Raw genomic sequence first — 25,786 nt, forward strand, 5'->3', positions numbered from 1 at the left:
TGAGGCCTCAATCTCTAACCTGCCGCGGCAGGATGTAGGTCAGCACCTTCACTTTAAATTAAAGACACTCGGAAGCCGCCGAATGCTCTTTTGCTGTTACTTGTCAGTCACTAAAAGTTGCACAAGTCCAGGCTTTTGTCATTTATCACTGCAGCTGTCCCCACACTCCCTTTAGCGGGTTGAAATTCCATCAATAGACAGCTCAGGAGCTCTGCGTCTCAGACCAACACCGCCCCTTCCGGCGAGAGAGGCGGCAAGGAAGTGCAAAGCGACAGACCACCAACACGTGAGAGGGTCTACGGCGGGCCAGAACAGACCCAGACCCAGACCCAGACCCAGGGAACTGGCTAATAGGGGTCGATGATCATATTACCGCCGAGACAGACACGGCAGAGAAGCGAGAATCCGGGGCACCCTCGCCAGCTGAGCGACTGTGTGAGAAATAGGCTAAAAAAGATAAACATGCTTTCTGACATGGCATGTGCAATCTCGTGTTCTCACAGGCCAATCAATGTTATCAGATCCGGGATCCCAAATGGTTTCGGGAGTTCTCGGTGAGATCGAAGCCTCTTCAACTGTACAGGCTCCCTAAGAAACTCGGAGCTTTTTGGATGAGCTAACAGCATCCGCCAGATACACACAAGATTGGATATTTCTTCCACTGACTGATGGTTATCACCGAGTCGTTAGATCTCAAAGATCGCATCAATATCAGATACCTATCCTCAAACATCACCTCCACCATGGTCTCTACCACAAGCTCATATCTACATTGGCAGTTAGCAATATTGACCTCGATCCATCAAACATGTGTTCCATCTCTTTGAGCTGCAAATTCCATCCTTCCACACACCACTCTTCTTCCACCTGCCACACGGTCAAGAATAAAGCATTCAGAAGTGTCGTAAAAACCCAGCCCCCTCCCCCAGAGCTAATCTGATAAATCGATCTTCCCCCGCAGTCTATTCATCACCACCCCCATCACAAGCAAACATCACCATTTCTGACCTTTCCTTTCCTACCTGCCTACCCCATCTGTTTTGATGCCCATTCTGCTCGCTACCTCGTGTTTCACCTAGATGACGCCTATCATAGCGTTACCCGAGGGGGTCGTGAACTGCTAAAAGAAGAGACGTACCATCACTACACGTTAGAACTCCCAGAAAAAGAGGGAGGAGGTAAAGGTAACAAGGGCAGGGTGATTCTTGCATCGATTCTCGATATCTTTGATTGGATACCATCGAGGTTCCAATCCTGAGCGTAAATGCTTTCATCTTGAGGAGAGATGACGGTCTAAAAGATCAACATGAAGGGCAGAGAGAGCCGGCAGATATACACCACCTTTCCCAGACTTCAAACCGCGGGAGAGCAATCGTAGAGTGAATCTGGCTTGGCCATACTGACTTGACCCACCTCACACCCACATGACATCTTGTCTTCATCCCGCTACCTTTACACATGCTACACCCATAATACACAACTCCTCCCCAGATCTACCCAATCCCAACCCATCCCAACTCGATCCAGATCCTACCTCAACTCCTTCCCCCCAACAACTCCACCACCACCCTTCTCCCTCTCCCTCTCCCTCACCTCCCACGCCAGCCCAAAAATCCTCTGCCAAACCTCCAACCACCTCTCCTGCTGCGCCGTCACCAACCTCCCCGGACTCTTAAAACACCTCGCCAGCATCTCCCTGAGCCTCGCCCTCAGCACCTTCATAACCAACATGGTCTTCCAATCCGGCACTGCAAACCTCGCCCGGTTCCCATCCAGCACCAAAACCCCCGAGTACAAATCCGCGCGGACATCCCCACAAAGCAGCGCAACAGCAAACGGGTCCACAGCCGTTGTCTCGTGAGCGTTCAAGAACCTAAAAACAACAAACAACACAGTTAGCAAAAGAGGTCCCCAACCACCCCCCCAGAAAAGGAGAAGAAAGGAAAAGAAAGAAAAAACACATACTGCTTGTTCTGCATAATATGATAATAACTCATCCACTTCACCTCCCCATTCCCACCCCCCTTATTCACACTGCTAGGATGCAGCTGGATCGCCTGGTTGTTCCCCACGTTCCTCCACCCCTTCCCCTCCCTCACCAGCAGCTTGGGGTAAAAGCTCCACGCGATCACGCTCTGCGCCACAACCTCATTGTCGCTGTTGCCGTCCACCCTCTTCGGTATCTCAAAAAACACCTGCCCGCTCCTCCTCCTCCGCCCACCAAACCGCAGCCGGTTGTGCGCCTGCCTCTCCTCGGCCGTCAGCTGCAAGAAGCCAGAGTCCACCACCGAAGTGATGAGTTGGCCTTTGAGGTCCTCAATGTTGGCCAGCGTCTGCGGCGACAAAAAGTTCTTGCGGCAGAACTGGTACTCTGCCCCGCTGCTCGCCGAAGACTGGCAGACACGCTTCCAGGCCGAGTAGGCGTTGTAGACGGTCAACAGGTCCGAGTCGCCCTTGCGGAAGCCGCGGCGGACAGTGTCGGCTTGGCTGCGCTGGCCAAAGGGGGCGATAAAGGGGGATTTGGACGACAGGATCGCCGCCACCGTGACGGTCATGTCGAGGCACTTGAAGATGGAGCCCAGCAGGATCAGTTTCCCGAGGAAGACATCAAGAGGTAGACGGGCAAGCTGCAGACCGAGCGGTGTCAGCTCCTCAGACGAGGCCGTCAAGGCACGAACATCCACCAAGGCATCGATAGCCCTCCGAATGTTCTTTGCTGAAGGGGGATCCAACGCCTCGCCCAACGTCTCCTCGATCCCACCGATCTTGCACGTCTTGACCCGAATCGCAAGCTCCTGCAGCGACAGCCGCAGCATCTCAGGGGTCTGCTGATCACTCATGATATTATCGTGGCGGTACTTGGTAAACATGTGGAAACACAGACCCTCCTGCACACGACCAGCACGACCGCGACGCTGCTTCGCGTTGGCGCGGGAGATGAACGTGTCAATCAGACGGGAAAGCTGCCGTCTCTCGTCGAAGCGCATCTCGCGATGCTTGCCCGTGTCAATGACACACGTCACATCAGGGATCGTGATACCCGTCTCGGCAATATTGGTTGCCAGGACAATCTTGCGAACACCCGGCGGCGGCACCAAAAACGCCGCCTCCTGCTCCTCCGTGGCAATAGACGAGTGCAAGGGGTAAACCAGCCAATTCTCCGCAAAGAACTTATCACCCAGCAGCATGTCGTTGAGGGTGCGAATCTCGGCAATACCCGGCAAGAAGACCAAGATGGCCTTGCTGAAATCTGTGTAATTCGGATCCACCGCAATCCTCGAGATCAGCTGAAGCACCAGATCAAAGTCGATCTGATACTCGTCCATCGCCGCCAGGGTATTGCGGGTACGGGGCGAGTACTGCCGGAGCGCTTTGATGAGTTCAGGTTTGGACGAGTTGTCAATCTCAGCCTCGACATCATCATCCAAATCGGTGAACTTCTCCTTTGCCGGTCTTGTGTCAAGCGAATACCCAGTCAACTCGACGGCATCTTCCAGATACGCAACACCAACAGGGAACGTCCGGCCAGGAACGGTAAGAACCGGTGCGCCGCTCAGGTACTTGGAGAACCGCTCAGCATCCACCGTGGCCGACATGAGCACCACTTTGAGGTCCTTTCTTCGAATCAGCAGCTTCTTCAACACAATCAAGAGGAAATCGCTGTCAATGGAACGCTCGTGGACCTCATCAAGGACCAGATGCGTGATCTCTTGAAGGTCGTTGGAGCTCTCGAGCATGCGCATGACTATACCAGTCGTGGCATACACAAGCCGCGTCTCCCGGCAAGTGTTGGACTCGAGACGGATCGAGTAACCGACCAAGGACCGAGATGTTCCCAAATCGCCCTTGTTCTCTCCCAGCTCCTCACTGACGCGCTTGGCCAGCGAGAGGGCCGAGATACGACGAGGCTCTGTGCAGTAAATCTTGCACGGCCTGCCCTTCATGAGCTGGTCTTCAAGAAGAAACGAGGGGACCTGCGTGCTTTTGCCGCAACCAGTCTCACCGCACACAATCACCACCTGATTCTGCTCGACGGCGTTGACCACTTGCTCTCGGAACTGCCACATGGGTAGCTGTACTCTTGACTGCAGCATAACTTGAAACCGAGGGGTTTGTGCTTTTTGCAACCAGATATTTCGATAATACTCGGGATCAAATGATTGTCGCTTGACCCGTTCATTGTCAGACTGATCCGAGTCCGTCAGGTTCTTGTTCTGGCCACGCCCCTTGAAGCCCTGAATCAAGACACCATCCTCCAGTTCCTGCTCCATTCTAGTGCGAACCATATCCCGGAGATGTCTGAGGGCCTCGCGGTCCAGCCCGTCCGCTTTGTTCTTCTTGGCCTCGGCCATTTCTGACCAGAGATCCTTCCAAGTGGCAGGCAGCCGGAGGGCCACCTTTTCCTCCTTGCCCGAGGATCCAAAGATGCAAAACAGGGCGGTTGTGGCAATGTAGGCTTCAGACTGTTTCAAGTCGGAAGTAGAGATAGAGATCATCTTGTAGACAAACTGCGTTGGCGACATAAAGACCTCGATCTCGGTGCTTTCAGGCGGAGGAGGGATTTCTTGAGATTTGGACCAGACAATCTTGACGGCATGTCGGTTCGCAAAGGCAATATCGGAGAGAACATGGTATGATATCCTCACAGATGAGTCCCTCGAGCGGCACGCCTCCTCCAGAACCCGTATTGGGCTCACGCCAGTCCACTTCCCAAAGTCCCTGATGGTTACTTTCGAGCCATCTGCGCCGTTCATGACAGTGTTGGACTTTCCAGTCAGTGGGTCAACCTCATTCACTGGTAAGCTAGCAAAGAGATCGGCCAGAGCACCGTCCTCGTCATCATCCTGTTCGGCCAGAATCTCAGCGGCAATACGTTCCGCTTCTTCGTTGATATCGTCTAACTCGGCTATTGGCGCAGGAGCGGGTTCCTCCTCGGCCTGTTTCTTCTTTGCCTCCACCTTGGCTGTCGCGTAGTCCTTTTCGAGGGCAATTTTCTTGTCTCTCCATTGCTGCTCGGCCACATACTTGTCAAAGAGCACATCCTTTTCGATCCTGTCGAGCTTGGCCAAGCAAAGAGCCTCTTCTGGGTCCGCCACAGTGTTTCCCTTGGCACCACCCTTGCCTTTGGCCACATCTTGCCGCGGGCGCCGAATCTCGAACAGTTTCTCCTGTGTCTCGAGGTACAAAGGCAGCAGTTGGTCAGGCTCGATATCCTCATCGTATGTTACGTTCGATTTCTTGGGCGACGGTTGACGGGATCGATCAGGTGCACCATTCTTGCCCTTTTGTCCGCGGCGGGGTTCGAGGTCAAAGGGCGTAGTCGCGCCAGAAGGCAGGGGAGAATCAGCGCTGATGTCTGTGAGAGAATTAGTGTGAACAATATGGTAACCTAAAGATAACGGTACATGGGCAGGGAACATACCTCCTTGCGCCTTGCCCGAGCCTGGTTTCCGTCCACTGTAGTCTGGCAGCTCGGCCTTGGAGCATTCCCTGGCCAGCCAGTCTAAAATCTCCTCCAGGCCCCAGATAGAATCACTCTTGACATTGGGCGAGATGTTTGGCGCAATGTCGAGAGCGAATTGGAGCGCGGGCTGTACTCTATCCTTGGGAAAGTCGGTGTTCTCCAATGTTTGCTGGAGGGTCCATAGCTTGATGATGAGGTCTTCCTCAGGAGGTAGTCTACTAGTTGCGCCCTCTGATGTGACGCTCGACGCAGCGAATCGGGCCTCTGCTTGAATCAAATCCAGAACATGATCCATCAGCTCTTGGGGAAGCCATTTTTTGGTGTTGATGGTCTCGGCCTGTCCGCGCAGGATCCGTCTGTCTGTCTCGAGGCGGGTCTTGATTCTCTGGGCATCTCTTCTGACTTTGGCCGCGTATTTATCCACCAATATTTGCAAAGCCGACTCCTCCAACTGGCGCTCGAATTCTTCGGGACTGAGTTCCTTCGCTTTGGGTGCGTTGGTCGTGTTGGTGGTGCCGGCGGCTTGCGGGGCATCTTTTGCGTCAGCGGCTGGCGGGGCGGCGGCATCGTCACCTTTGCCGGCCGAGGTGTCGGCGGCAGCTTCGGCAGGGTCTGCTCTGGGCTTGGATGCGATGGAAGTGGTCGCAAAGCCGCGAGCCGGGTTCGCGGCCGGCTTCTTTGTCTTCTTCTTGCCGGCCATGCTGTAAGTATGGGGTGCTGTGGGAAAGAAGTTGCGAGGAAAACACAGCAAAGCGAGAGGACGGCCGGCGATATTATGGGATGTTAGCGCTGACTGACACTGAGGACGGCCCTGAAATTTCTCGACTCAGCCTGCTTGATTAACGGGCAAAACACGACCGCCTGCCAGATTCAGGTGGAGCACCCCCCCGCTGCGATGGGGTCGCTATTCCAGCTGGGCATTCCGGCCAGCGCGGCGGAGGGACAAGAGTCGTGGTTTGCCCTGAGCTGTGGTAGTTGCTGTCGCAAATTGACGGGGCTTCAAGGGTTTCAGGTAGCAAAGGTAAAGTAAGTAGTGGTGATTCGGGAGAGACGTTTGAAGCTTGGAAACAGCGGGTTTGAAGCTCGAGAATGGGTCAATCGTTGTTCTCATTGCGCCAAAGGAGTGCTATTGAGTCGCAAAGGGTACCTACCTACATAGCTGTAGGTTCGAAGTGGGCAAAAAAGATGAAGCTCCCGAGCAAATGTGAGACAGCTCTTCCGCCGTTGGATCGTTGGATAAGGGCGGGGTGCGGGGCAGTTTGAAGAATTCCGGGCACTCACGCACTGTGTCCAGCGTAATAATACTGATAGAAAGCACAGTGCCAATAATTACCAGGCAGCTTGGGGGTGGCAGCTGCAGAGCAGCCCACTTTGGGCGAAATGTGAGTCGTCGCCGAAAAACAGTCTGTGAGGTGGACAGTGATAGTTCAGGGACAGCCTTCTGGAAGCAACATATCACGGCCAGCGTCTTCAATTTTCCCTCTCCAATCTCTCCAAAATCGACTGCGGGACTGGGCCGCCCGACCATGTCATTATCCGACCCATTACTTGAACACCACATCCAACATGTCTGAAGCTGCCACTGCCTCTGCCAACGCCTCGTCGAGCGACTTTGACCTCAAGCACGCAAAGACGGCCCTGACCCTCTCGTCCACAACCGCCAGAATCGCCCAATTGCGCGCCATTGACGAGAAGATTGCCCATAAATGTGAGCACCGATTCCCGTCTGTCCCTAGCAGCAAGTGGTCAAGTGGTGTGGTCAGCTAATCTAACCCTGTCTGTCTCTTCGGCTGTGGACAGCTCTCGACAAGCCCTCTACTCTAGGCCTCCTCAAGGTCATATTCTGGACCCATGCGTTTTACACCGATAAGCACTCTCGACACGCCGTACAGCGATGTCTTGTCTCGATCTGCAAAACAGGGGAAGCCGATGTCCTCGCCCCGCTAGTGGCCGCCGTGAAGCAGGAGATCCAGAAACCCGGAATTGCGCCAGGAAATGCGTTTGTGCTGCTGGAATGGTGCAACCTATTGATTGATAACCTTGCCGGGACAACGCTCTGGGAGAAGTTTGGGAACGACATTATTCAAGCAACAGCCGATGGCCTCGACAAATGTCTTCAGGCGACCGCGAGGGACAGCGTGGGGAGGTCGGCGCTGGTCATCACTCGGAGGGGGTTCAGGAAAATTGTTTCAACCGATATCAAGGCCGTCGAGGCTGCCATCAAGCTTCTCACAACCAAAGGAACACAATCAACCGCCAAAAATGCTGCCTTGCTGGGCGTGATTGCCGGTGTGTGCTCACGAAAACCCGAGGCTAAACCCATTGTCGAAAGCGCAAAGAGCCTATACATTACCTTTTACACACGCGAAATTGTTGGATCAAGAACGCCAGTCGCCAAACACATCGCCAATGGTCTGAGTGACTTTTTCTCAGCCTTCGTGACGGTTGAGGATCTCGACAAGGACGTTTTTCCAGCTCTGGAAAAGGGTCTGCTGAGAGCCCCTGAAGTGGTGCTGAACGATCTCATCACGCCCCTGGTTCGGTCTCTCCCTGGTTTTGACCTGTCCAAGGCACTCAGTGGGCGATTCACAAAACCACTACTCTCCAACCTCAAGTCTTCTAATGCTGCGATTCGCACTGGGGCTGTGTCGGCATTCCAAGCGCTCGCCACGAGCTCCAAGGATCTGACCGAGGTGGAAAAGTCTGCTGATGAAGTGCTCACTCCTCTAAAGGGGGGAAAGCTCGCCTCTGCCGAGCACAGGGTTCTTCACTCAGAAATCCTTGTTGCTTTGCCTACCTCCCCATCTATCGCAACCAAGATTGCCACTGGGCTCCCTACCGTTGTGGGCAAGGAGGCCAACGAAGCCGCCCTGAGCGCCGAAACCCTTGCTCTCAACGCCAGTGCTATTTCTCTGCTTACCGGGTCTGAAGTTCCAAAAGCGCTGGTTGACGTTTACGCCAAGGGGCTGGCAGACAAGAAGTTCCCCGTCCGTCGGATTTGGGTTCTTCGAACCGGCGAGGTGCTGCGGAGCATTCCCCAAGATACCGAAGCAGGGCTTCCCGCGGGTTTCATCACGTTCGCTGAAGCTGTGGTGCCACCACTTTTGGCTACCTTCAACGAGGTTGTCGCCAACTCTGCCACCGCTTCGCAAAACGGCATTGTAACTGGCGCGCTTGTCGTCTGTGGCCTCGCACCGCTGTTCCACAGGTTGCAGAGCGCCAAGCTGCAGGAGGCCATTAAGAAGGCGGCTATCGAGAAGAACAGTTTGGCGTTCGAGCCAAAGCCATCCTACTTGCTCGTCCCAAGAATCTACGGCAAGTTCACTGGAGATGATCTCGAGTGGCTTACCCGCGCGCTCTCCAGCACAGCCTCTACCCTGGCTTCTAGCAACGCTGCCGCGAGACTAGCCTGGGCGCAAGCATACATCTACGTGATTTGCTCCACCGTCACTACTCCTGCGGTAAGACGCCATGCCATGGATAGTCTGACCGAGCTCTGTGTAAAGACAGCTGGTTCGGAAGAGTTGTCTATCGCGGCGGAGATTATCAACGGCTTGTGGCAGTGGATCGAAGCTCTCGAGACGGGCGACAAGGAAACAGCCGCTGTGCTTTCCAAGTCGGAAACGACCAACCTTCACCTGGTACTCAAGGCCATTTGCCTGAGCCCAGAACGGGCTGGACCTGAGGTCGACAAGACCAAACTGGAGACGCAAATGTGCTCTCTGCTCGTCTTGGCCAAGCCCAATCTTATCCCACGTGCGAGCTGGATTGAGCTTTGCCTGAGAGTCCAGCTTGATCCCGGTGAGCTCGCCAGAAAATACGACCAACGGCTCATCGACGAGATTGTTCAGAGGACTGGCTTCGAGCAAAAGTCAGAGGCCGTCAAGGCCGCGGCGTACAATGCGGCTGCCGAGCTCGTCTTTGTTGCCCCTGAAACCATGACTTCACGCATCGTTGACCTCATTCAACAAGATCTGGATGTCGCCGCGGTTGAGGCCGTCGGTCCTCTCGAAGCTGCCATCTTCCGCACCCCTGAAGGGACTGCATTTGTCGACGTTTTGGCCAAGAAACAAAACACGGTTCCCAACAAGAACACCAAGGATTATGACACATTGAAGTGGGAGCAGGAGCTCAGAGAACAGCTCGCTCAAAAGAAGGGTACTCAAAAGAAGCTCACTGCCGACGAGACCGCCAAGGTGAACGCCCAGCTCAAGAAAGAGGCGGAGGTCCGGAACTCTGTCCGCCAGACTGCTGCCAAGTTGATTCGGGGCTTCGGCATTGTCAAGAGTCTGGCCACAGGCCCACCAACAGATGCCAGCCGCTGGATCGGAGCGGCCGTCAAGGCAACCCTGGATGTTATCGATGCCGGCGCTTGCTTGATCACTGCAGAGACGGGCCCATTAGCTTTGGTCTCTTGTGCCGAGCAAGTCACGAACCGACTTGGGCCCATCCGCCCCTTTATCGGGGCTGCTACCCTCCGCGCCCATGAGGTCTCAGCACTGCCGGACACCTATACCCAAGAGCCTTTCTTTGATCTTGTTACCAGGGTGCTGTACCGCTTGCGTTTTGCTGGTGAGCAGCGCCCCTTTGACACGGTCTCGCTCATTTACATCTTGCCGCTCGTGCTGCTTGTCCTGGAGAAGGGGGGTTTTGGCGCCACCGCCGAAGACCGCGATGCCCAGGTTGTTCTCGCCATCGATATTCTCACTTTCCACACAGACGCCTCGTCGGATGAAGCGGTTCCCCGTGATCAAATCGTTGCCACGCTGATTGCGTCGATGCAAAAGTACAACCAGCACTACAAGATCATCAAGGATTGCTTTGCCGACATGGTGCGCTGTGTTGCCCCCAACATCACTCCTGAAGAAATTGCAATCCTGTCTCGCGGTGCCATTGTTTCTCAAACAAGCGTGCGGTCTGCTGTGCTGCAGTCCATCAGCGCCGATGTGGACATGAGCGATCTTGAGGTCTCGGAAGAGATCTGGCTCGCCTGCCACGACGACGTGGAAGAGAACGTTGATACTGCTCGCGAGATTTGGGAGGAGAGTGAGTTCAAGGTTACCGAAGAGCTCGCCCACAAGATGCTGCCCTACTTGGAAAGCAAGGATGCGCAGCTTCGCCGCGCTGCTGCCAGATCGCTTGCCGAGGCTGCCAGCCAACACCCCAATGTCATCAACCCTATTCTTGAGAAGCTCAGGGCATCTTACAGCGAGCTAGCGAAGCCTCGCGTGCAGCTGCTGGATGAGTTTGGCATGCCCAAGAAGATGGACCTGACGGATCCTTGGGAGGCTAGACATGGTATTGCCCTCGCATTCAAGGATATTGCACCACATTTGCAAAAGAACCAGCTCGAGCCATTCTTTGCCTATCTCATCGAGCAAGGGCCGCTCGGTGATCGAAACGGCAATGTACGTGCGGAAATGCTCGAGGCTGCCAACATTGCCATCGAAATTCACGGCAAGGGCATTCTTGACAATCTCATGAAGACGTTTGAAAAGACGCTTGAGGCGCCTGACAAGCACTCTGAGGCGGCAGACCGTGTCAACGAGGCTGTTATCATCATGTATGGTGCTCTTGCCCGCCATCTCAAGCACGGCGACAAGAAGATCCCGGTTGTCATTGAGCGCCTGCTTTCGACGCTCAGCACCCCGTCCGAAACTGTGCAGTATGCCATTGCCGAGTGCCTCCCTCCCCTGGTTCATATTTCGGGTGACAAGTCGTCCAAGTACTTCGACCAGATGCTCGAGGTTTTGATGACGTCTCAGAAGTACCCTGAGCAGCGCGGTGCTGCCTACGGTCTGGCTGGTCTTGTCCAGGGCAGGGGCATTGCTGTGCTGAAGGAGTATCGCATCCTGGTTACCCTTCACAGCTGCCTCGAGAACAAGAAGGATGTCCGTCAGCGCGAGTCTGCCCTACTGGCTTATGAGTTGCTGTCAACCATTCTGGGCCGCGTCTTTGAGCCCTATGTCATCCAGATCGTGCCCCAGCTTCTCGCCGGTTTCGGTGATGCCAACGCGGATGTGCGTGAGGCTGCTCTGGCTGCTGCCAAGGCCTGCTTTGCCAAGCTGAGCTCGTATGGTGTTAAGCAGATTTTGCCCACACTCCTCAGAGGTCTTGACGACGATCAGTGGCGTAGCAAAAAGGGAGCTTGCGATCTGTTGGGTGCCATGGCGTACCTGGACCCTCAGCAGCTGGCTCAGAGTCTTCCTGAGATTATCCCACCACTGACGGCTGTCCTGAACGACAGTCACAAGGAGGTGCGGTCTGCGGCCAACAAGAGTTTGAAGAGATTTGGCGAGGTCATCACCAACCCCGAGATTCACAGCTTGGTCGATGTTCTCCTCAAGGCCCTCAGCGATGCCACCAAGTATACCGACACTGCTCTCGATGCGCTCATCAAGGTGCAGTTCGTGCATTACCTCGACGCGCCTTCGCTGGCTCTTGTCAGCCGTATCTTGGAGCGTGGTTTGGCCGATCGTTCCAACACCAAGCGCAAGGCGGCCCAGGTTATTGGCAGCTTGGCCCATCTTACCGAGCGCAAGGATTTGGTCTCTCATCTGCCTGTGCTCGTGGCTGGTCTCAAGCTTGCTATAGTTGATCCTGTGCCTACCACCCGTGCCACAGCTTCCCGCGCCCTCGGTTCACTTGTTGAGAAGCTGGGCGAGGATGCGCTGCCAGATCTTATTCCCGGTCTTATGCAGACGCTCAAGTCCGATACTGGTGCGGGCGACAGACTTGGTTCTGCCCAGGCGCTCAGTGAGGTCCTTGCTGGTCTTGGTACTTCGAGATTGGAGGAGACCTTGCCTACCATTCTGCAAAATGTCGAGTCTGCCAAGGCCTCAGTCCGCGAGGGCTTCATGTCGCTGTTCATCTTCTTGCCCGTGTGCTTCGGCAACAGCTTCGCCAACTATCTCGGCAAGATCATCCCGCCTATCTTGTCTGGTCTTGCGGATGATGTTGAGAGCATCAGAGAAACAGCTCTCCGTGCTGGTCGCCTTCTGGTCAAGAACTTTGCAGTTCGTGCGGTTGACTTGCTCCTTCCTGAGCTTGAGCGTGGTCTTGCTGACGATAGCTACCGCATCCGTCTCAGCTCTGTTGAATTGGTCGGTGATTTGTTGTTCAACTTGGCTGGTATCAAAGCCAATGCCGAGGAGGACGAGGAGGAGGATCAGGATGCTACCAAGGAGGCCGGTGCGTCTCTCCGTGAGGTTCTCGGGGATGAGAAGCGGAACAAGATTCTCTCGGCGCTGTATGTCTGCAGATGTGATACCGCGGGTGCGGTGCGGTCGGCGGCTATCAGTGTCTGGAAGGCGTTGGTGCACAGTCCCAGAACCCTCAAGGAGCTGGTACCAACGCTCACGCAGCTGATTATTCGGCGGTTGGGCAGCTCCAACATGGAGCACAAGGTCATTGCTAGCAACGCCCTTGGTGAACTTATCAGGAAGGCTGGAGATGGTGTGCTGGCTACCTTGTTGCCTACGCTGGAGGAGGGCTTGCAGACGTCGAGCGATGTGGACGCCAAGCAGGGCATCTGCCTTGCGCTCAAGGAGCTCATCTCTTCTGCCTCTCCAGAAGCGCTGGAGGACCACGAGAAGACGCTCATTTCTGTTGTCCGCACGGCTCTCACCGACTCGGATGATGAGGTTCGCGAGGCAGCGGCCGAGGCATTTGACTCGCTGCAACAGATCCTCGGCAAGCGTGCGATTGATCAGGTGCTGCCGTATCTGCTCAACCTGCTGCGGTCCGACGAGGATGCTGACAATGCTCTCGCGGCTCTGCTCACGTTGCTTACCGAGACGACACGCTCCAACATCATTCTGCCCAACCTCATCCCGACACTCATCGCGCCGCCTATTTCGGCCTTTAACGCAAAGGCGTTGGCGAGCCTGTCCAAGGTGGCCGGTCCGGCTATGAACCGCCGTCTGCCAAACATCATCAACTCGCTCATGGACAACATTATCAACTGCACCGAGGACGACCTCAGGGAGGACCTCGACAACTCGTTTGACACGGTGCTGCTGTCTATTGACGAGTATGACGGGCTCAATGTGGTGATGAACGTGCTGTTGCAGCTCACCAAGCACGAAGATCACCGCAAGAGATCGGCCACCGCTCGCCACTTGGCCAAGTTCTTCGCCGAGGCCGACGTGGACTACTCGAGATACAACCAGGACATCATCCGGGCGCTGCTGATCTCGTTTGACGATCGTGACAAGGAAGTCGTCCGGTCCGCGTGGAGCGCCCTGAGCGAGTTCACCAAGCGGCTCAAGAAGGAGGAGATGGAGGCGCTGGTCCCGTCGACAAGACAGACGCTCCTCCACGTGGGCGTTGCGGGGGCCAACCTACCTGGTTTCGAGCTGCCCAAGGGCATCAACGCCATCTTGCCCATCTTCTTGCAGGGTCTCATGAACGGCACGACAGAACAGAGGGTCAGCGCCGCGCTGGCCATCTCCGACGTGGTGGACAGGACGAGCGAGGCGGCGCTCAAGCCGTTTGTCACACAGATCACCGGCCCGCTCATCCGTGTTGTGTCTGAGCGGTCGACCGAGGTCAAGTCGGCGATTTTGCTTACGCTGAATAACTTGTTGGAGAAGATGCCGGCGGCGCTGAAGCCGTTCTTGCCGCAGCTGCAGAGGACGTTTGCCAAGAGTTTGGCGGACACGTCGAGCGAGCAGTTGAGGAGCAGGGCGGCGAAGGCGCTGGGGACACTGATCAAGTTTACACCGAGGGTTGACCCGCTGATTGCGGAGTTGGTGACGGGTTCGAAGACGAGCGATACCGGGGTCAAGACGGCCATGCTCAAGGCGCTGTATGAGGTTGTTAGCCGGGCGGGAGGCAACATGGGTGAGGGGTCGAGGCAGGCGATCCTGGGGATGATTGACGGGGGGGATGAGCTGGACGAGAGGGACAGCGGGATGGTGACTACGCATGCGAAACTGTTTGGGGCGTTGGTCAGGAACGTCAGTGTGGAAGTGGCCGGGGGGTTGTTAAGGAACAGGGTACTGAAGGGAGGGGAAGGGGGTTTGATGGGGGTGTTGGCGTTGAATGCGGTTCTGTTGGAGGCGGCGGGAGTGGTGGGTGAGTGTGGGCTTGGGGACGAGTTGCCCGAGGTACTTTGCGCGGGAATGGTTGGGAAGGATGTGAGTACTATATGCCTTTGATGTATTGTTTTGGGAGTTCGAAAAGAAGCTAACATTTGAACACAGCCGTCGACTGCGGACAATTATATCGCCGCCACGGGTAAATACCTCCTTTCTGCCGACCTCCCCAAGTCGTTTGAGAGCACCAAGCCCATCTTCACCACACTTTCCACCATTATCCCTCCGGGCAACGCGAGTGACACGCGCCGGTTGGCGCTTGTGCTCGTCCGGACTCTGGCGCGCACCCATCCCGACATGGTCCGCCCTCACCTGAGCATCCTTGCGCCGCCCGTGTTTGCCTCGGTGAGGGACACGGTCATCCCGGTCAAGCTAGCGGCAGAGGCGGCGTTTGTGCAGCTTTTTGCCGTGGCGGACGAGGAGAGCAAGGTGTTTGACAAGTGGATTTCGGGGATGGACTTACAGGCCAATGCGAAGAGGAGCATGCAGGATTACTTCAAGAGGGTGGCGCTGAGGTTGGGGGCGCAGGTTAGGGAGAGGAGGGAGGCGGAGGGGGGGCAGGGGGGGTTGGGGCTGTCGAATGATGAGGTGGAGGATGAGAAGGAGTTGATGGCAGTTGGGAAGGTGGATGTGGGGGGGGATGTTTTTGGGGAGGAGTAAGGGGGGGGATAAAAGGGTTGTGTCTACATGGTGTTACATAGGTAGTTGGGAAGGGAAAAACGTTATTTTAATGTATTTTGCTGATGGGGAGGGTGGTAGTACTTTAGTTGTTGTTTGCGTGTACTTTGAAAATCAAAAAGATTTGATGACTCCACTTACATCTGGCAAAGGGGTTATTCAAGTGTCATGGTTTGGTTGTTGGTAACTGAACATGTGGAACATAGTTAAAGTGTTGAGACTTGAGAGGTATAGTGGTGTGTTGTGTTGTGTTGTGTTGTGTTGTGTTGCTGAGGTAAAGAAAAGCCTGAGTTTCACCGTTGAGGACTCGGGATATGTTGATGTTTAATAAACTCTAGGGGACAGTTGAGTGACAGTTTGGGCATCCTTGATGGCTTTCAAAAGAGAATCATCTGTTGGCGGCAAATGATGGTAGAAAAGTGTTGAGAAGGTATATGTAATACTCTTGTGGGTACTTTGAATTCACATTGCAGGCTATTGACTTTAAATTGTAGACGACGTGTATACATGTGGGTTGGCTGTTAGGGTGTGGAAATGGGAGTGTGGTATTTAAGGAGAATTAAATGAAGAATAGCCTCCGAGACAACTGGCAGGGATGATAAAAGGGGATTGAGGTGTTGGGGATGGGAGTCGGGTTTTTGAAGTTGGCTGTTAATAACTATTTTGCTGTGTTGCCTTGGGCAAGTATGTTTGTCAGGAGAAGACTGCATCCATGGCTTCGATATGTTTGAGTAGGTGGAAGACGGGCCTGATTTGAGTATTACCTCCTCGCGATCAAAAGTTCGAGGTCCATGATTGCAAAAGTGTTGATAGAATGTTTTGTGGTGGAATGCCTGTTTTGGCATCTGATGTCAATGGGAAGCCGGGCATGCACAAAGGTCATGAAGTCATGATTTGTAAGTGCAAGTGCTTGGTGTCCAAGAAGACCCGAGTCTGTGCCCACGGGAAAATAAGTTTCATTTTTTGTTTCTATCTTTCTCCTGTCAACTTAGGCCTTACTAACATGCTATCGGGTAATCATATCATTCAAATAGCAATAACCTGCCAATATCTGCCCCATGTCAACAGAGAGCAAGCTGATGTTGTCGTTGATGGGCCCTTGATAAGCTGATAGGAAATAAAGTGGGACCGGGCGCATGGACCGCTGACTCCTTGCCGGAGTTGCAGCGAGCAATTGGTTGCACGTGTTAGGGCACGTGATCCACACGAACCCTTTGCCAATCGCAGCCAAATTTGCGGGCCCACTCGGGAAACCCACAAACTGGCGGCTTGAGAAATTCTGAGGAACGAACTTCCCCTCAGCGGAAAATCCAATCCATCGACAACCTCCCATACTAACCATCTACAGCATCAATCCGTCAAGATGTGAGTACCAGCCGTCATCGATCCGACCGATTCCCACCATCACAGATCTGCTACATTTCAGAGGCCGGCGAGTTTGGGGGGCACGATGGCCAACCCCTCCGTGCAAACCGAACGAACCGCCGAAGATACAGCCCTTGTCGAATCCCCGATTTCCGTCGAGCACACACACACACATACACACCTCCAGACACACGCGCCCATCGAAAAAATAAAATAAAAATACAGACAGAGCGACAAGATGCTGACGTTTTCGGCTCTGTAGGGTTAACCTGAGGACCCAGAAGCGCCTGGCGTCGTCCGTCCTGGGCTGCGGTCAGCGCAAGATTTGGCTCGACCCCAACGAGGTCAGCGAGATCTCCAACGCCAACTCCCGCCAGACGATCCGCAAGCTCGTCTCCGATGGCCTCATCATCAAGAAGCCCGTCACCATGCACTCGCGCTCTCGCGCGCGGGAGCTGAACCTCGCCCGCCGGATTGGTCGCCACCGTGGCTTCGGTAAGCGCAAGGGTACCGCCGATGCCCGTATGCCCGAGTACGTAACAACCGCCTTCGATTCCCGGCCGAGTATCAGAATGGGAGGATAGGACTCGAAGACAGTCGGGGATATCTTATTGGATTTTGATGCTCGGGGGGGGGTTAGAAGAAATGCATGACAAATCGAGCATGTGTGCTGACAACCGATGCAGGCAGGTCCTCTGGATGCGTCGCCAGCGTGTCCTCCGCCGTCTGCTCGTCAAGTACCGCGCCAGCGGCAAGATTGACAAGCACCTCTACCACGAGCTCTACCACTCCGCCAAGGGTAACACCTTCAAGCACAAGCGTGCCCTCGTTGAGCACGTATGTTTCCTCCATCTTGTGGGCGGTGTGTTTGGGACACATGACACTGACATTCACCCTCGCAGATTCACCGTGCCAAGGCCGAGAAGGCTCGCGAGAGACAGATCAAGGAGGAGATGGATGCCAAGCGTGCCAGAACCAAGGCTGCCCGCGAGCGCAAGCTCGAGAGACAGGCGGCGAAGAGAAACGCCCTTCTCGGCGAGGGCGAGGAGGAGTCCAAGTAGATTTCTTCATCAACAATGTGAATGGACAATGGATTCTTGGCGGCCTTGCATTCGGAGTAATGGGTTGGGCTCTTTTATGGACGCATTCTCTCTACCTCTCGGTCCTCTCTCTGCTGCCACACGCTGGACTCGCTCCCCCCCGGCCGTGCAGGTGTGTGCTGTTGTGATGGGACGTGGTCTCTCCAGACTCGAGACAAGTTCTGGCTTCCATGTTTAGGCATTGAAAAACGGAATCAATGGGTTTGCCGGGTGCGATGACAATTATTTTCTTTTTCCCTTCGAGATATTGACAATCTGGTACATGTACAATGCTGTGCGGTTCAAGTTTGACGTGCTTGTGGGAGATGGACATGTCGAAGCAAACGAATTGGGCGAGTGATCACAAACATGGATGTACACATCATTGAGCGAAAAGAGGCGAGCTTCGCAAGGTCTATATCCTCACAAGACACCACTTGGCATCTCTGCTCAACAGTGACGCTACCTACATATCTACGCAACTATCATGGATCCTTGCCAAAAGCACGTCCGTCCCATGTTCGAAACAGAGTACAGTAGGGATACACCAGCTACCTAGAACCAAAACACCCCAAGCTACCTTGTCGGAAGCTCGCGAATAACGTAATGAAATGCCCTCAACCCCAGTCCGCCCAGAGAAAACACAAGCAAAAGCAGTGCAAAGTATAGAGTAATAAGAACCACCTTTTGTGTCTAGTGGGTGCATCAACGTAATATTGTGGTTGGGTCAGAGGCAGTCAAATTGTTCCGTTCAAAAGGTTGGTGAATCTGGCGCCCGGAACATGTCAGCATGTCCCCCTAAGAAGGAGGACCAAATTGCATATGTGATTGAAGCGCGCTCATCATCCCCAATATAGTTGATTTGAAGAAGAAAAAAGAAGAAAAAGGGGTCAAGCTCGGAGCGGGGGGGGAATTAAGAAGTGAAATACTCTTGGTGTTTGTGTGGGTGCACGTGCCGCGATGTGGCTTGTGGCTGATAGTTGAGCGTGGCTTGACAAAAGGTGGATGGTGTAATGTGGTGGGGGAAAGGTCGGCGTTTGGGGGAAGGACAACCGCGGGTCGGAGTGCTTGTGGTTGGCGTTGCCCAATCAGAGAGGGGTCCAGCGGTAGGTCCCATCCATGGGTGTTGTTCGCCGCCCGTCATTTATTACTCCGGGTTTATTTCCAATCACAAACCTTGCTTTGGTTCGGTGTCATTGGTGGTTTGAGAGACGACAAAGGTTATTCCTCTTGACATCACTACCTTGCTGGAGATTCGGGAGGAGGCAATTGGTATGTTTTTTCTATCTCTGGGTTGTGCGGGTGGTGTGGCTGCTTGTCTGACAGTGGTGGGTTTGAGTAGGAGCTCGAAACTTGACTTATATACGATGACGACAATCCCGGCGTTGCGGAGCGCCGCCGGCGGTTCCCCCTCGGCTGCGATGATGAGAAGGATGATAGCCACCACCACCACCACGACGGCCACGATGACGAGGAGGGCGGGACAGCTTGGGGGATGGAGGTCAAGACAGCAGCAGCAGCAGCAGAAAAGATTTGTTTCGTCGTTAGGGAATGATACGCAGCAGAAGGTGGGGGGTTTATGTTGACGTACAAGGAAGGGAAAGAAAACAAATGCTGACAGGCACATGCAGTTGCTTGCGGCGCATTTGCAACAGGCGGATCCGATTATGTATGATATTGTCGAGAAGGTTAGTACCCAGGAGAAGGAGTGCGATGGGGCATGGGTGCGGGGGTGTGCCGAAGCTGACGTGGTGACAAACAGGAGAAAGTCAGGCAAAAGCAGTTCATCAACTTGATCCCTTCCGAGAACTTTACCTCGCAGGCTGTGCTGGATGCGCTGGGGAGTCCTATGCAGAGTGGGTTTTCTTGCGAACCTGGAGGAGTGGGACGAGAATGCTAATGGTGGACAACAGACAAGTACTCTGAGGGATATCCGGGTGCGAGATACTACGGCGGTAACGAGTTCATCGATGCCTCCGAGAGATTATGCCAGCAGCGCGCACTCGAGACGTTTGGACTGGATGCCAAGGAGTGGGGGGTGAATGTTCAAGGTAGGATAGGGGGAGGGACGGCTTCAAGAGAAAGGAATGAGTGCTGACAATGTTGGGAATGAATAGCTCTCTCTGGTGCGCCAGCGAACCTGTATGTCTACTCAGCCATCATGGAAACTCATGATCGGTTGATGGGTCTCGATCTACCCCACGGCGGCCATCTTTCCCACGGGTACCAGACCCCCACCAAGAAGATCTCGTTCATCTCCAAGTACTTCGAGACGGTTCCTTACCGACTTGACGAGTCCACCGGCTTGATCGACTACGATAAGCTCGAGGAGCTGGCAACCATCTACCGCCCCAAGGTTATCGTCGCTGGCGCCTCGGCTTACAGCAGGCAAATCGATTATGCTCGTATGCGGGACATCGCCGACAAGGTGAAGGCCTACCTTGTGGCTGACATGGCGCATATCTCCGGTCTTGTCGCCGCCAAGGTCATGCCTGGGCCGTTTGGCTACGCAGACATTGTCACGACGACTTCTCACAAATCCCTCCGTGGCCCCCGTGGCGCGCTGATTTTCTTCCGCCGCGGTGTGAGGAAGGTCAACCCAAAGACCGGAGCTGAGGAGCTGTACAACCTCGAGAACCCCATCAACCAATCCGTGTTCCCCGGCCACCAGGGCGGTCCGCACAACCACACCATTGCCGCCTTGGCCGTGGCGCTCAAGCAGGCACAAACACCAGAGTTCAGGGCGTATCAATCGCAGGTCTTGTCCAATGCCAAAGCCTTCGCCAAGAGGCTGGGTGAACCAAAGGAAAAGGGCGGGCTGGGCTACAAGATTGTCTCGGGCGGTACTGATAACCATCTTGTTCTTGTCGATCTGAAGCCGCACGGTGTGGACGGGGCGAGAGTGGAACGGATCCTGGAGTTGGTCGGGGTAGCTTCCAACAAGAACACTGTTCCGGGCGACAAGAGCGCGTTGACGCCTGGTGGGTTGAGAATGGGAACTCCGGCCATGACGACGAGAGGATTCCAGGAGGAGGACTTTGCGCGGGTAGCGGATATTGTTGATAGGTCGGTGACGATTGCGGTCAGGGTGGACAAGGCGGCGAGGAAGGCGGCTGAGGAAAAGGGGGAGGGGAAGACGGCGGGGAGGGTGAAGACCTTTATGGAGTTTTTGGGGGACGGGGAGACAGACACGGAGATTGTGCAGTTGAGGAGTGAGGTGGCGGATTGGGTGGGGACGTATCCTGTTCCTTGGGAGGGGAAGTAAGTGGTGTGGTGATGGGGGGGTTGGTGATGATGAATGACATGATGAGATGAGGGAGGGGGGTCCGAGAAAGGAGTTTAACAGTCCTTTTGTCACGATGCGCAAGTTTTCCTTTTTTAGGTTATTGTTGGTACTGTCTCAACATGGGTGTTTTTGGTATTGTCATGCATGTTTTGTACTCGGTGAATGGTTATACACAGGTTTGTGTTAGGTTCGACTAAATTTAGTCTGAATGAAACATCTACATCTCATTTGTTCACTTTGAAGACCGATATCATCATCCATATCTCATTATTAAAAAAAGCATGCTATTTTCGCTCATTCGCTGGCTAACATTCAAGTTACAAGACCCAAGATACCTATCCATTCCACCTTTTGTGTAAGTGTTTTTTGTATATCCATCCATCCAAGATGCCGTGTATCCCAAATTTTCCATCTAGTCATGTCACAAAGGCTCTCCCTCCCACAGTCCCAACACCCTCTCCCTCACCCCAGCCCTCTGCTTGATCCCCTCGTAATACTTTCTGAGATATACCTGCCTGATTTCCTCTTCCCCCTCCTCTGTAGTTTTCCCCTTGCTCCCAAAACTCACCGCAAACACCTGCTCCCCACAAACCCTTACAATATCATGCAACAGCGGCCACAAGGCGAAATCCACCGGCGACGCCGTCTCCCCCCCAAGCACGAACAACCCCTTCCCCCTCTCCGCACCGGCCCTGACCTCCCCCTCCCAAAACTCCAGCTCCTCCCACAGCAGCACCGTTACAACCTTCTTCACCTTGCCCATCCCGGGCTCCTCCCCTCCCAACCTCTCCCCCAACCCCTCCCGAACAGGCCGCCAAATCCCCTCCCCAAACTCCCTCACCGCCCTGTCCAATAACATGAACCGCTTGGCCACCTGCCCAGGACCAAACTGATCATACCTCCTCCCCGCCCCGTAAACCGCATCCAAATACCTCAACACGTTCCCCCACCCCTCCACCACCCCCCGGTCGGGATCGTTATCCTCAAACCTGCCCCCCGCGGTGCTCACGCTCCCCTTTGCGCAATTTACCCCCAACTCCCCCAGCGCGAACAAGACGCTCGCGTTGGCGATGACGTCGCTCCCGAGACAGTACCGCTTCGGCGTCCCCATGTGCAGCACAGTAAAACCGCCGGCGTAAAAGCCCTCCCAGTCAAAAGCCGGATCGTTATTCTCGGCGGAAAAGGCCTTTAGGAGTTGAATCGCCTCTGGAGTCTGCCCGTTGCGGACGGGTTGGGCTTCACCAAAGGTTTTGCCGGGGGAGCCCTGGCCCCAGATGAGGGTTTGGGAGGGGTTGATGTACGTTCCGATTTGGCGGAAGGTGAGGGAGATGCGGTGACCAGAGTGGGAGAGTTCAGAGGGGGATTTGGAAAGGGGGGGTCGTTTGTCCGGGCGGATGGCGTGGAGCCAGTGCTTGTTTGTCGAGAGGCCCATGCGGAGGAGCGAGTTGTGGGGGAGGGGGACGCGTTGGATCTGGCGTTTGGCTTTTTCCGCAGGCGAGGTTTCTTCTTGGTGGTGTTTGGAGGGGCGGCGTTTGGTGCGGAAAACCATGGTTCGCTCGGCGCCGAGGGAGAGGTTGGCGATGAAGCTGTTGGGGACGATGTCGAGGGTTTTGTCGCTGTGCTCGCTGATGTAGTCGTCGCCGCCGCGATAGTGTTGGATCAGGACGTGGTTGACGGGGTGGCCGAGGTGCTTTTCGATTGCGGTCTTGATCTGGAGGACGGTGGGGGAGAAGGGAAGGAGAGGGGGCGATTCGTCGGCTGGGTGGCGGTAGACGGGCATGTTTCCGTCCTTGTCGACTTCACCCTGGACGGCTATGCGACGAGGAACCTCGCCGCCCATGTGGGACATGCCGGCCCAGCTGACTTCCTCCAGCAGACGTTCAAAGGCATCGGCCGCGAGAGTTGGCGAAAGAACATTGGTGATGACATGAGTGTCGCCTTCACAGGAAGGCTCAGATACAGCACTGGTGAGTTTGACGTCCACACTCTTGGCATCCGGACCAGCTTCCATCTTGGGGCTGCCAGGCTCCTTGCTGTCCCTCTCAGAATCCGAATCTACCTCGATCTTGGAGTTGGTCAGCTGCTGGGTGATCTTCTCAACCTCCGGGTCTGGCTCGATCTTGAGGCTGTCGTGTTGCTTCTTGTCCATGTTGTCCGTCTCAGAGCCCACCTCGATCTTGGTTCTCTTGGTCTGGTGCGGCTCGTCAGGATCGGCTTTCTTCTCGGTCGAGTCCTTCACAGCAGGCGGAGTTGGGTCAGCGTTGGGAGGGGACCTCGGCGGCGATGCGAAGCTTTTATCAGAACCCGAATTGCGCAGCCGTAGTCGGGCGTGTGTTCTTACCCTAGTGGCATTCTCAGATTTAGTGATGGGTGCGCCAGGGGCGCGGGCCGGACCTTGTGGGCTGCTCAATGACAGCTCGCCCTGCTTTGAACCACCACCACTCGTGACGGGCTGCTTCTCCTGTTTCCTCAGCGACTCATCATCGTTGTCTGACGGCGACGAGTCCGAGTCAGCCTCCAAGGGCGTGTGTATGTATTGCTGTTGGACTTGGACATGGGCGTCTTGGGAAGGGCGTTGGTGTGCAGCAGTCGAAGTGCTTGGCCCGCTTGCGCCCCGATCTGGTGGAGGCGGCGCCGTCTTGGCAGACGTGGAGGTGGGCCCGGGAGCCTTGTCTTTCCGTGGTGTGACCGAAGACCCGCTCGGCCGGTTCAACTGCATGTTGGAGATAAAGGGGGAGAGCCCAGACGGGCGGCTGTCTGCCGGCGGCGGTTGCAGTTCTTGCATGACTGCGCTGGCGTTGACCACCTGGCTGCCCGTCAACTGCACGAGCTGTTTGACGGCGTTGAAGTGCCGCAGCTGATTCCGGAAACCACAGCAGTCCTCCACAATCGTCATCTCGTATCCATGTCTGCCTGCATCCAGCGCTGTCGCGTAGATGCTGATGTTGGTCAGGGCTCCACACACGTACAGCCCTGTCACGAAGCGACGCCTCAGTGTCTGCACCAACTCTTGTTGACTCGAGGCAAAGGCGCTGTAGTGTGTCTTGGTGAAGACAATATCCCGGGTGGCATCGACGGCTTCTTGGACTTCTGCAACCAACTCGGCTCCTTTGGTCCCCTTTCTAACACAGGGTTTCTTCGGAGCCCCTCCGTTGCTCAGAAATGCCTCGTCGTCAGCCTCCATCGCGGCGCCATCGTGTTCTCGTGAGGTGGGAGGGCGACCCCGAGCGCTGCCTGGTCTTGGTGGGCGTATTGGCACGTTGGCTGTGATGATCTGCTCTCCTTCGGCCGATAATGACCGGTGACGCTCAAACTCGCTGCGGACCCAGACCACATCACCGGCGCCAGAATCTCGGAAAACTTTGACCAACTCAAGGGACCGCTTCACAAAGTCGTCAGGCTCGCTCACAGGCAGAGCTCCGCCTGGGGAAATAAAGTCATTCTGGAGGTCGACGACCAGCAGGGCCTTCCGTGTCCGTATGGCCGGAATGGCGGCGGGGTTGATGGGGAACGCAGGGCGCATGATGTGTTGACAGGCTTATGATAACATCGGTTTCTTGTTCAAAATGTCAACAAAAGAAGAAATTGAAAAGGGGGAGGAAACAACCTCAGAGTATTCTTGGATTTTCCACACAGCATCACCGGCCCGTCAACTCGATATAAGATATGCTTGAAAAGGCAAGAGACAGAAAAGTTCAAGTCATAGGGCGCGTTGTTGACATGGCAAGCAAGCGTCGGCCGTGTCAGGTTGTAGCGGGTGGATGGTTCGTCGAGTGGCGCCTCGCTCTGTTTCACTCCCTGAGCTCCTCCGAGGTTGACGTCGATGTCTGGTGGGCCAAACGATGCCGTTCTTGGATCGGAAGCTTGTCACTGGGATATCCACTTGCCGCGGCGGGGCGTTTTAGTTGGTCGTTCTTGGAGGTTGGCGTGTATCGTCCCTCGAGCTGGCTTTTGGGGCAGATGATGGTGTTGACAGGAAAAGTACACGGGGACATCAACAGACTGAACCAAGCGTTATTATTTAGTCATTCGGCGGCGGCGCAAACTCGAATCGGACCGGACACTTTCAGGAAGGCTTCCGCTCTCGGTGGAAGAATCGGTCAGCAGAGACAGCAAAAGTCTCCGTGTTCAGATAAGAAGAAGAGAAGGTGACAAGACGGTTTTATGATCGGGACCCGGGATGCGGCGGTGGGGTAAAAATGGCGATACGACCTTCATCTCTCAGATCGGAATCTCTTCTTCTGAAGGCTTGGGTGTGTGTGAGTGGTCCGCAATTTATCTGGCCCTGCCAGGCCCTCGCCAAGCACTGCAACAGCAACAACACCACGCATACACTACACGCCCCCCCTCTATCTCCTGAAAATCATGTGTCTCCGTGTCTCATCAACCATCAACCTGCTGGAAGGAGTAAGGCCAGCTCTTGACATTGACAGGACCCCTGCCCCGCATGTTCGGACGGATGGCCCCAGGCCCAGATGCTCAGGGCAAGGATCACGACAACCTTGAAGTGGCATTGGCCAACCACACTCTCCCGGAGCTGGCTCCTCGACCCCACCATCCATCCCACTTCACGTCGGTCTATCATCAGGGCGAGATTTACATCCAAGAGGAGAGGATGATATTCCCTCATGTTGTAATGGCTCGAGCCCACAAGGACGAACGAAACTTGATACCATTTACCAACAGCCATCGTCCCTTGAAGACTCCCCTCTCTCGCACCCTCACCACAAAATAGTTTGACGCACAAAAGTAACTGGACCGATATTATACTATGAACCATGTTTTAAAAGTAAAGAAATGGGCCCCTTTAAAGCCT

At 54.9% G+C, this 25,786-nt stretch overlaps 5 protein-coding genes across 5 annotated transcripts; 3 read left to right on the top strand and 2 right to left on the bottom strand.

The window, feature by feature from the left end:
• Positions 1-566: 566 nt before the first annotated feature.
• QC763_400630 (uncharacterized protein) lies at positions 567-6,649 on the bottom strand. The gene is made up of 3 exons (XM_062911678.1): positions 5,423-6,649; positions 1,966-5,356; positions 567-1,873 (listed from the first exon to the last, which is right to left on the bottom strand). Exons 1-3 carry the CDS (start codon positions 6,162-6,164, stop codon positions 1,531-1,533), a joined length of 4,476 nt encoding a protein of 1,491 aa, XP_062765251.1. The 5' UTR covers positions 6,165-6,649; the 3' UTR covers positions 567-1,530.
• Positions 6,650-7,016, top strand: QC763_0060820 (uncharacterized protein; the record flags this gene model as incomplete). Its single annotated transcript, XM_062905850.1, has 3 exons — positions 6,650-6,668; positions 6,801-6,846; positions 6,902-7,016. 3 exons carry the CDS (start codon positions 6,650-6,652, stop codon positions 7,014-7,016), a joined length of 180 nt encoding a protein of 59 aa, XP_062765252.1.
• Positions 7,017-7,030: 14 nt separating this feature from the next.
• On the top strand, positions 7,031-18,040 carry GCN1 (translational activator of GCN4; the record flags this gene model as incomplete). The annotated part of the gene is made up of 6 exons (XM_062905851.1): positions 7,031-7,172; positions 7,265-14,604; positions 14,671-15,218; positions 16,868-17,137; positions 17,292-17,442; positions 17,508-18,040. The coding sequence occupies 6 exons, from the start codon at positions 7,031-7,033 to the stop codon at positions 17,664-17,666; spliced, it is 8,610 nt and encodes a 2,869-aa protein (XP_062765253.1). The 3' UTR covers positions 17,667-18,040.
• Positions 18,041-18,753: 713 nt separating this feature from the next.
• CBS2 (Cytochrome B translational activator protein cbs2) lies at positions 18,754-21,212 on the top strand. The gene is made up of 6 exons (XM_062911679.1): positions 18,754-18,956; positions 19,027-19,252; positions 19,316-19,372; positions 19,447-19,540; positions 19,598-19,735; positions 19,802-21,212. The coding sequence occupies exons 2-6, from the start codon at positions 19,052-19,054 to the stop codon at positions 20,947-20,949; spliced, it is 1,638 nt and encodes a 545-aa protein (XP_062765254.1). The 5' UTR covers positions 18,754-18,956; positions 19,027-19,051; the 3' UTR covers positions 20,950-21,212.
• A 179-nt stretch (positions 21,213-21,391) lies between these two features.
• On the bottom strand, positions 21,392-24,493 carry QC763_400670 (uncharacterized protein; the record flags this gene model as incomplete). The annotated part of the gene is made up of 1 exon (XM_062911680.1): positions 21,392-24,493. One exon carries the CDS (start codon positions 24,491-24,493, stop codon positions 21,392-21,394), a length of 3,102 nt encoding a protein of 1,033 aa, XP_062765255.1.
• Positions 24,494-25,786: the final 1,293 nt, after the last annotated feature.

Source organism: Podospora pseudopauciseta, chromosome 4 (genome assembly GCF_035222475.1).
Source record: "Podospora pseudopauciseta strain CBS 411.78 chromosome 4, whole genome shotgun sequence".
NCBI lineage: Eukaryota > Fungi > Ascomycota > Sordariomycetes > Sordariales > Podosporaceae > Podospora > Podospora pseudopauciseta.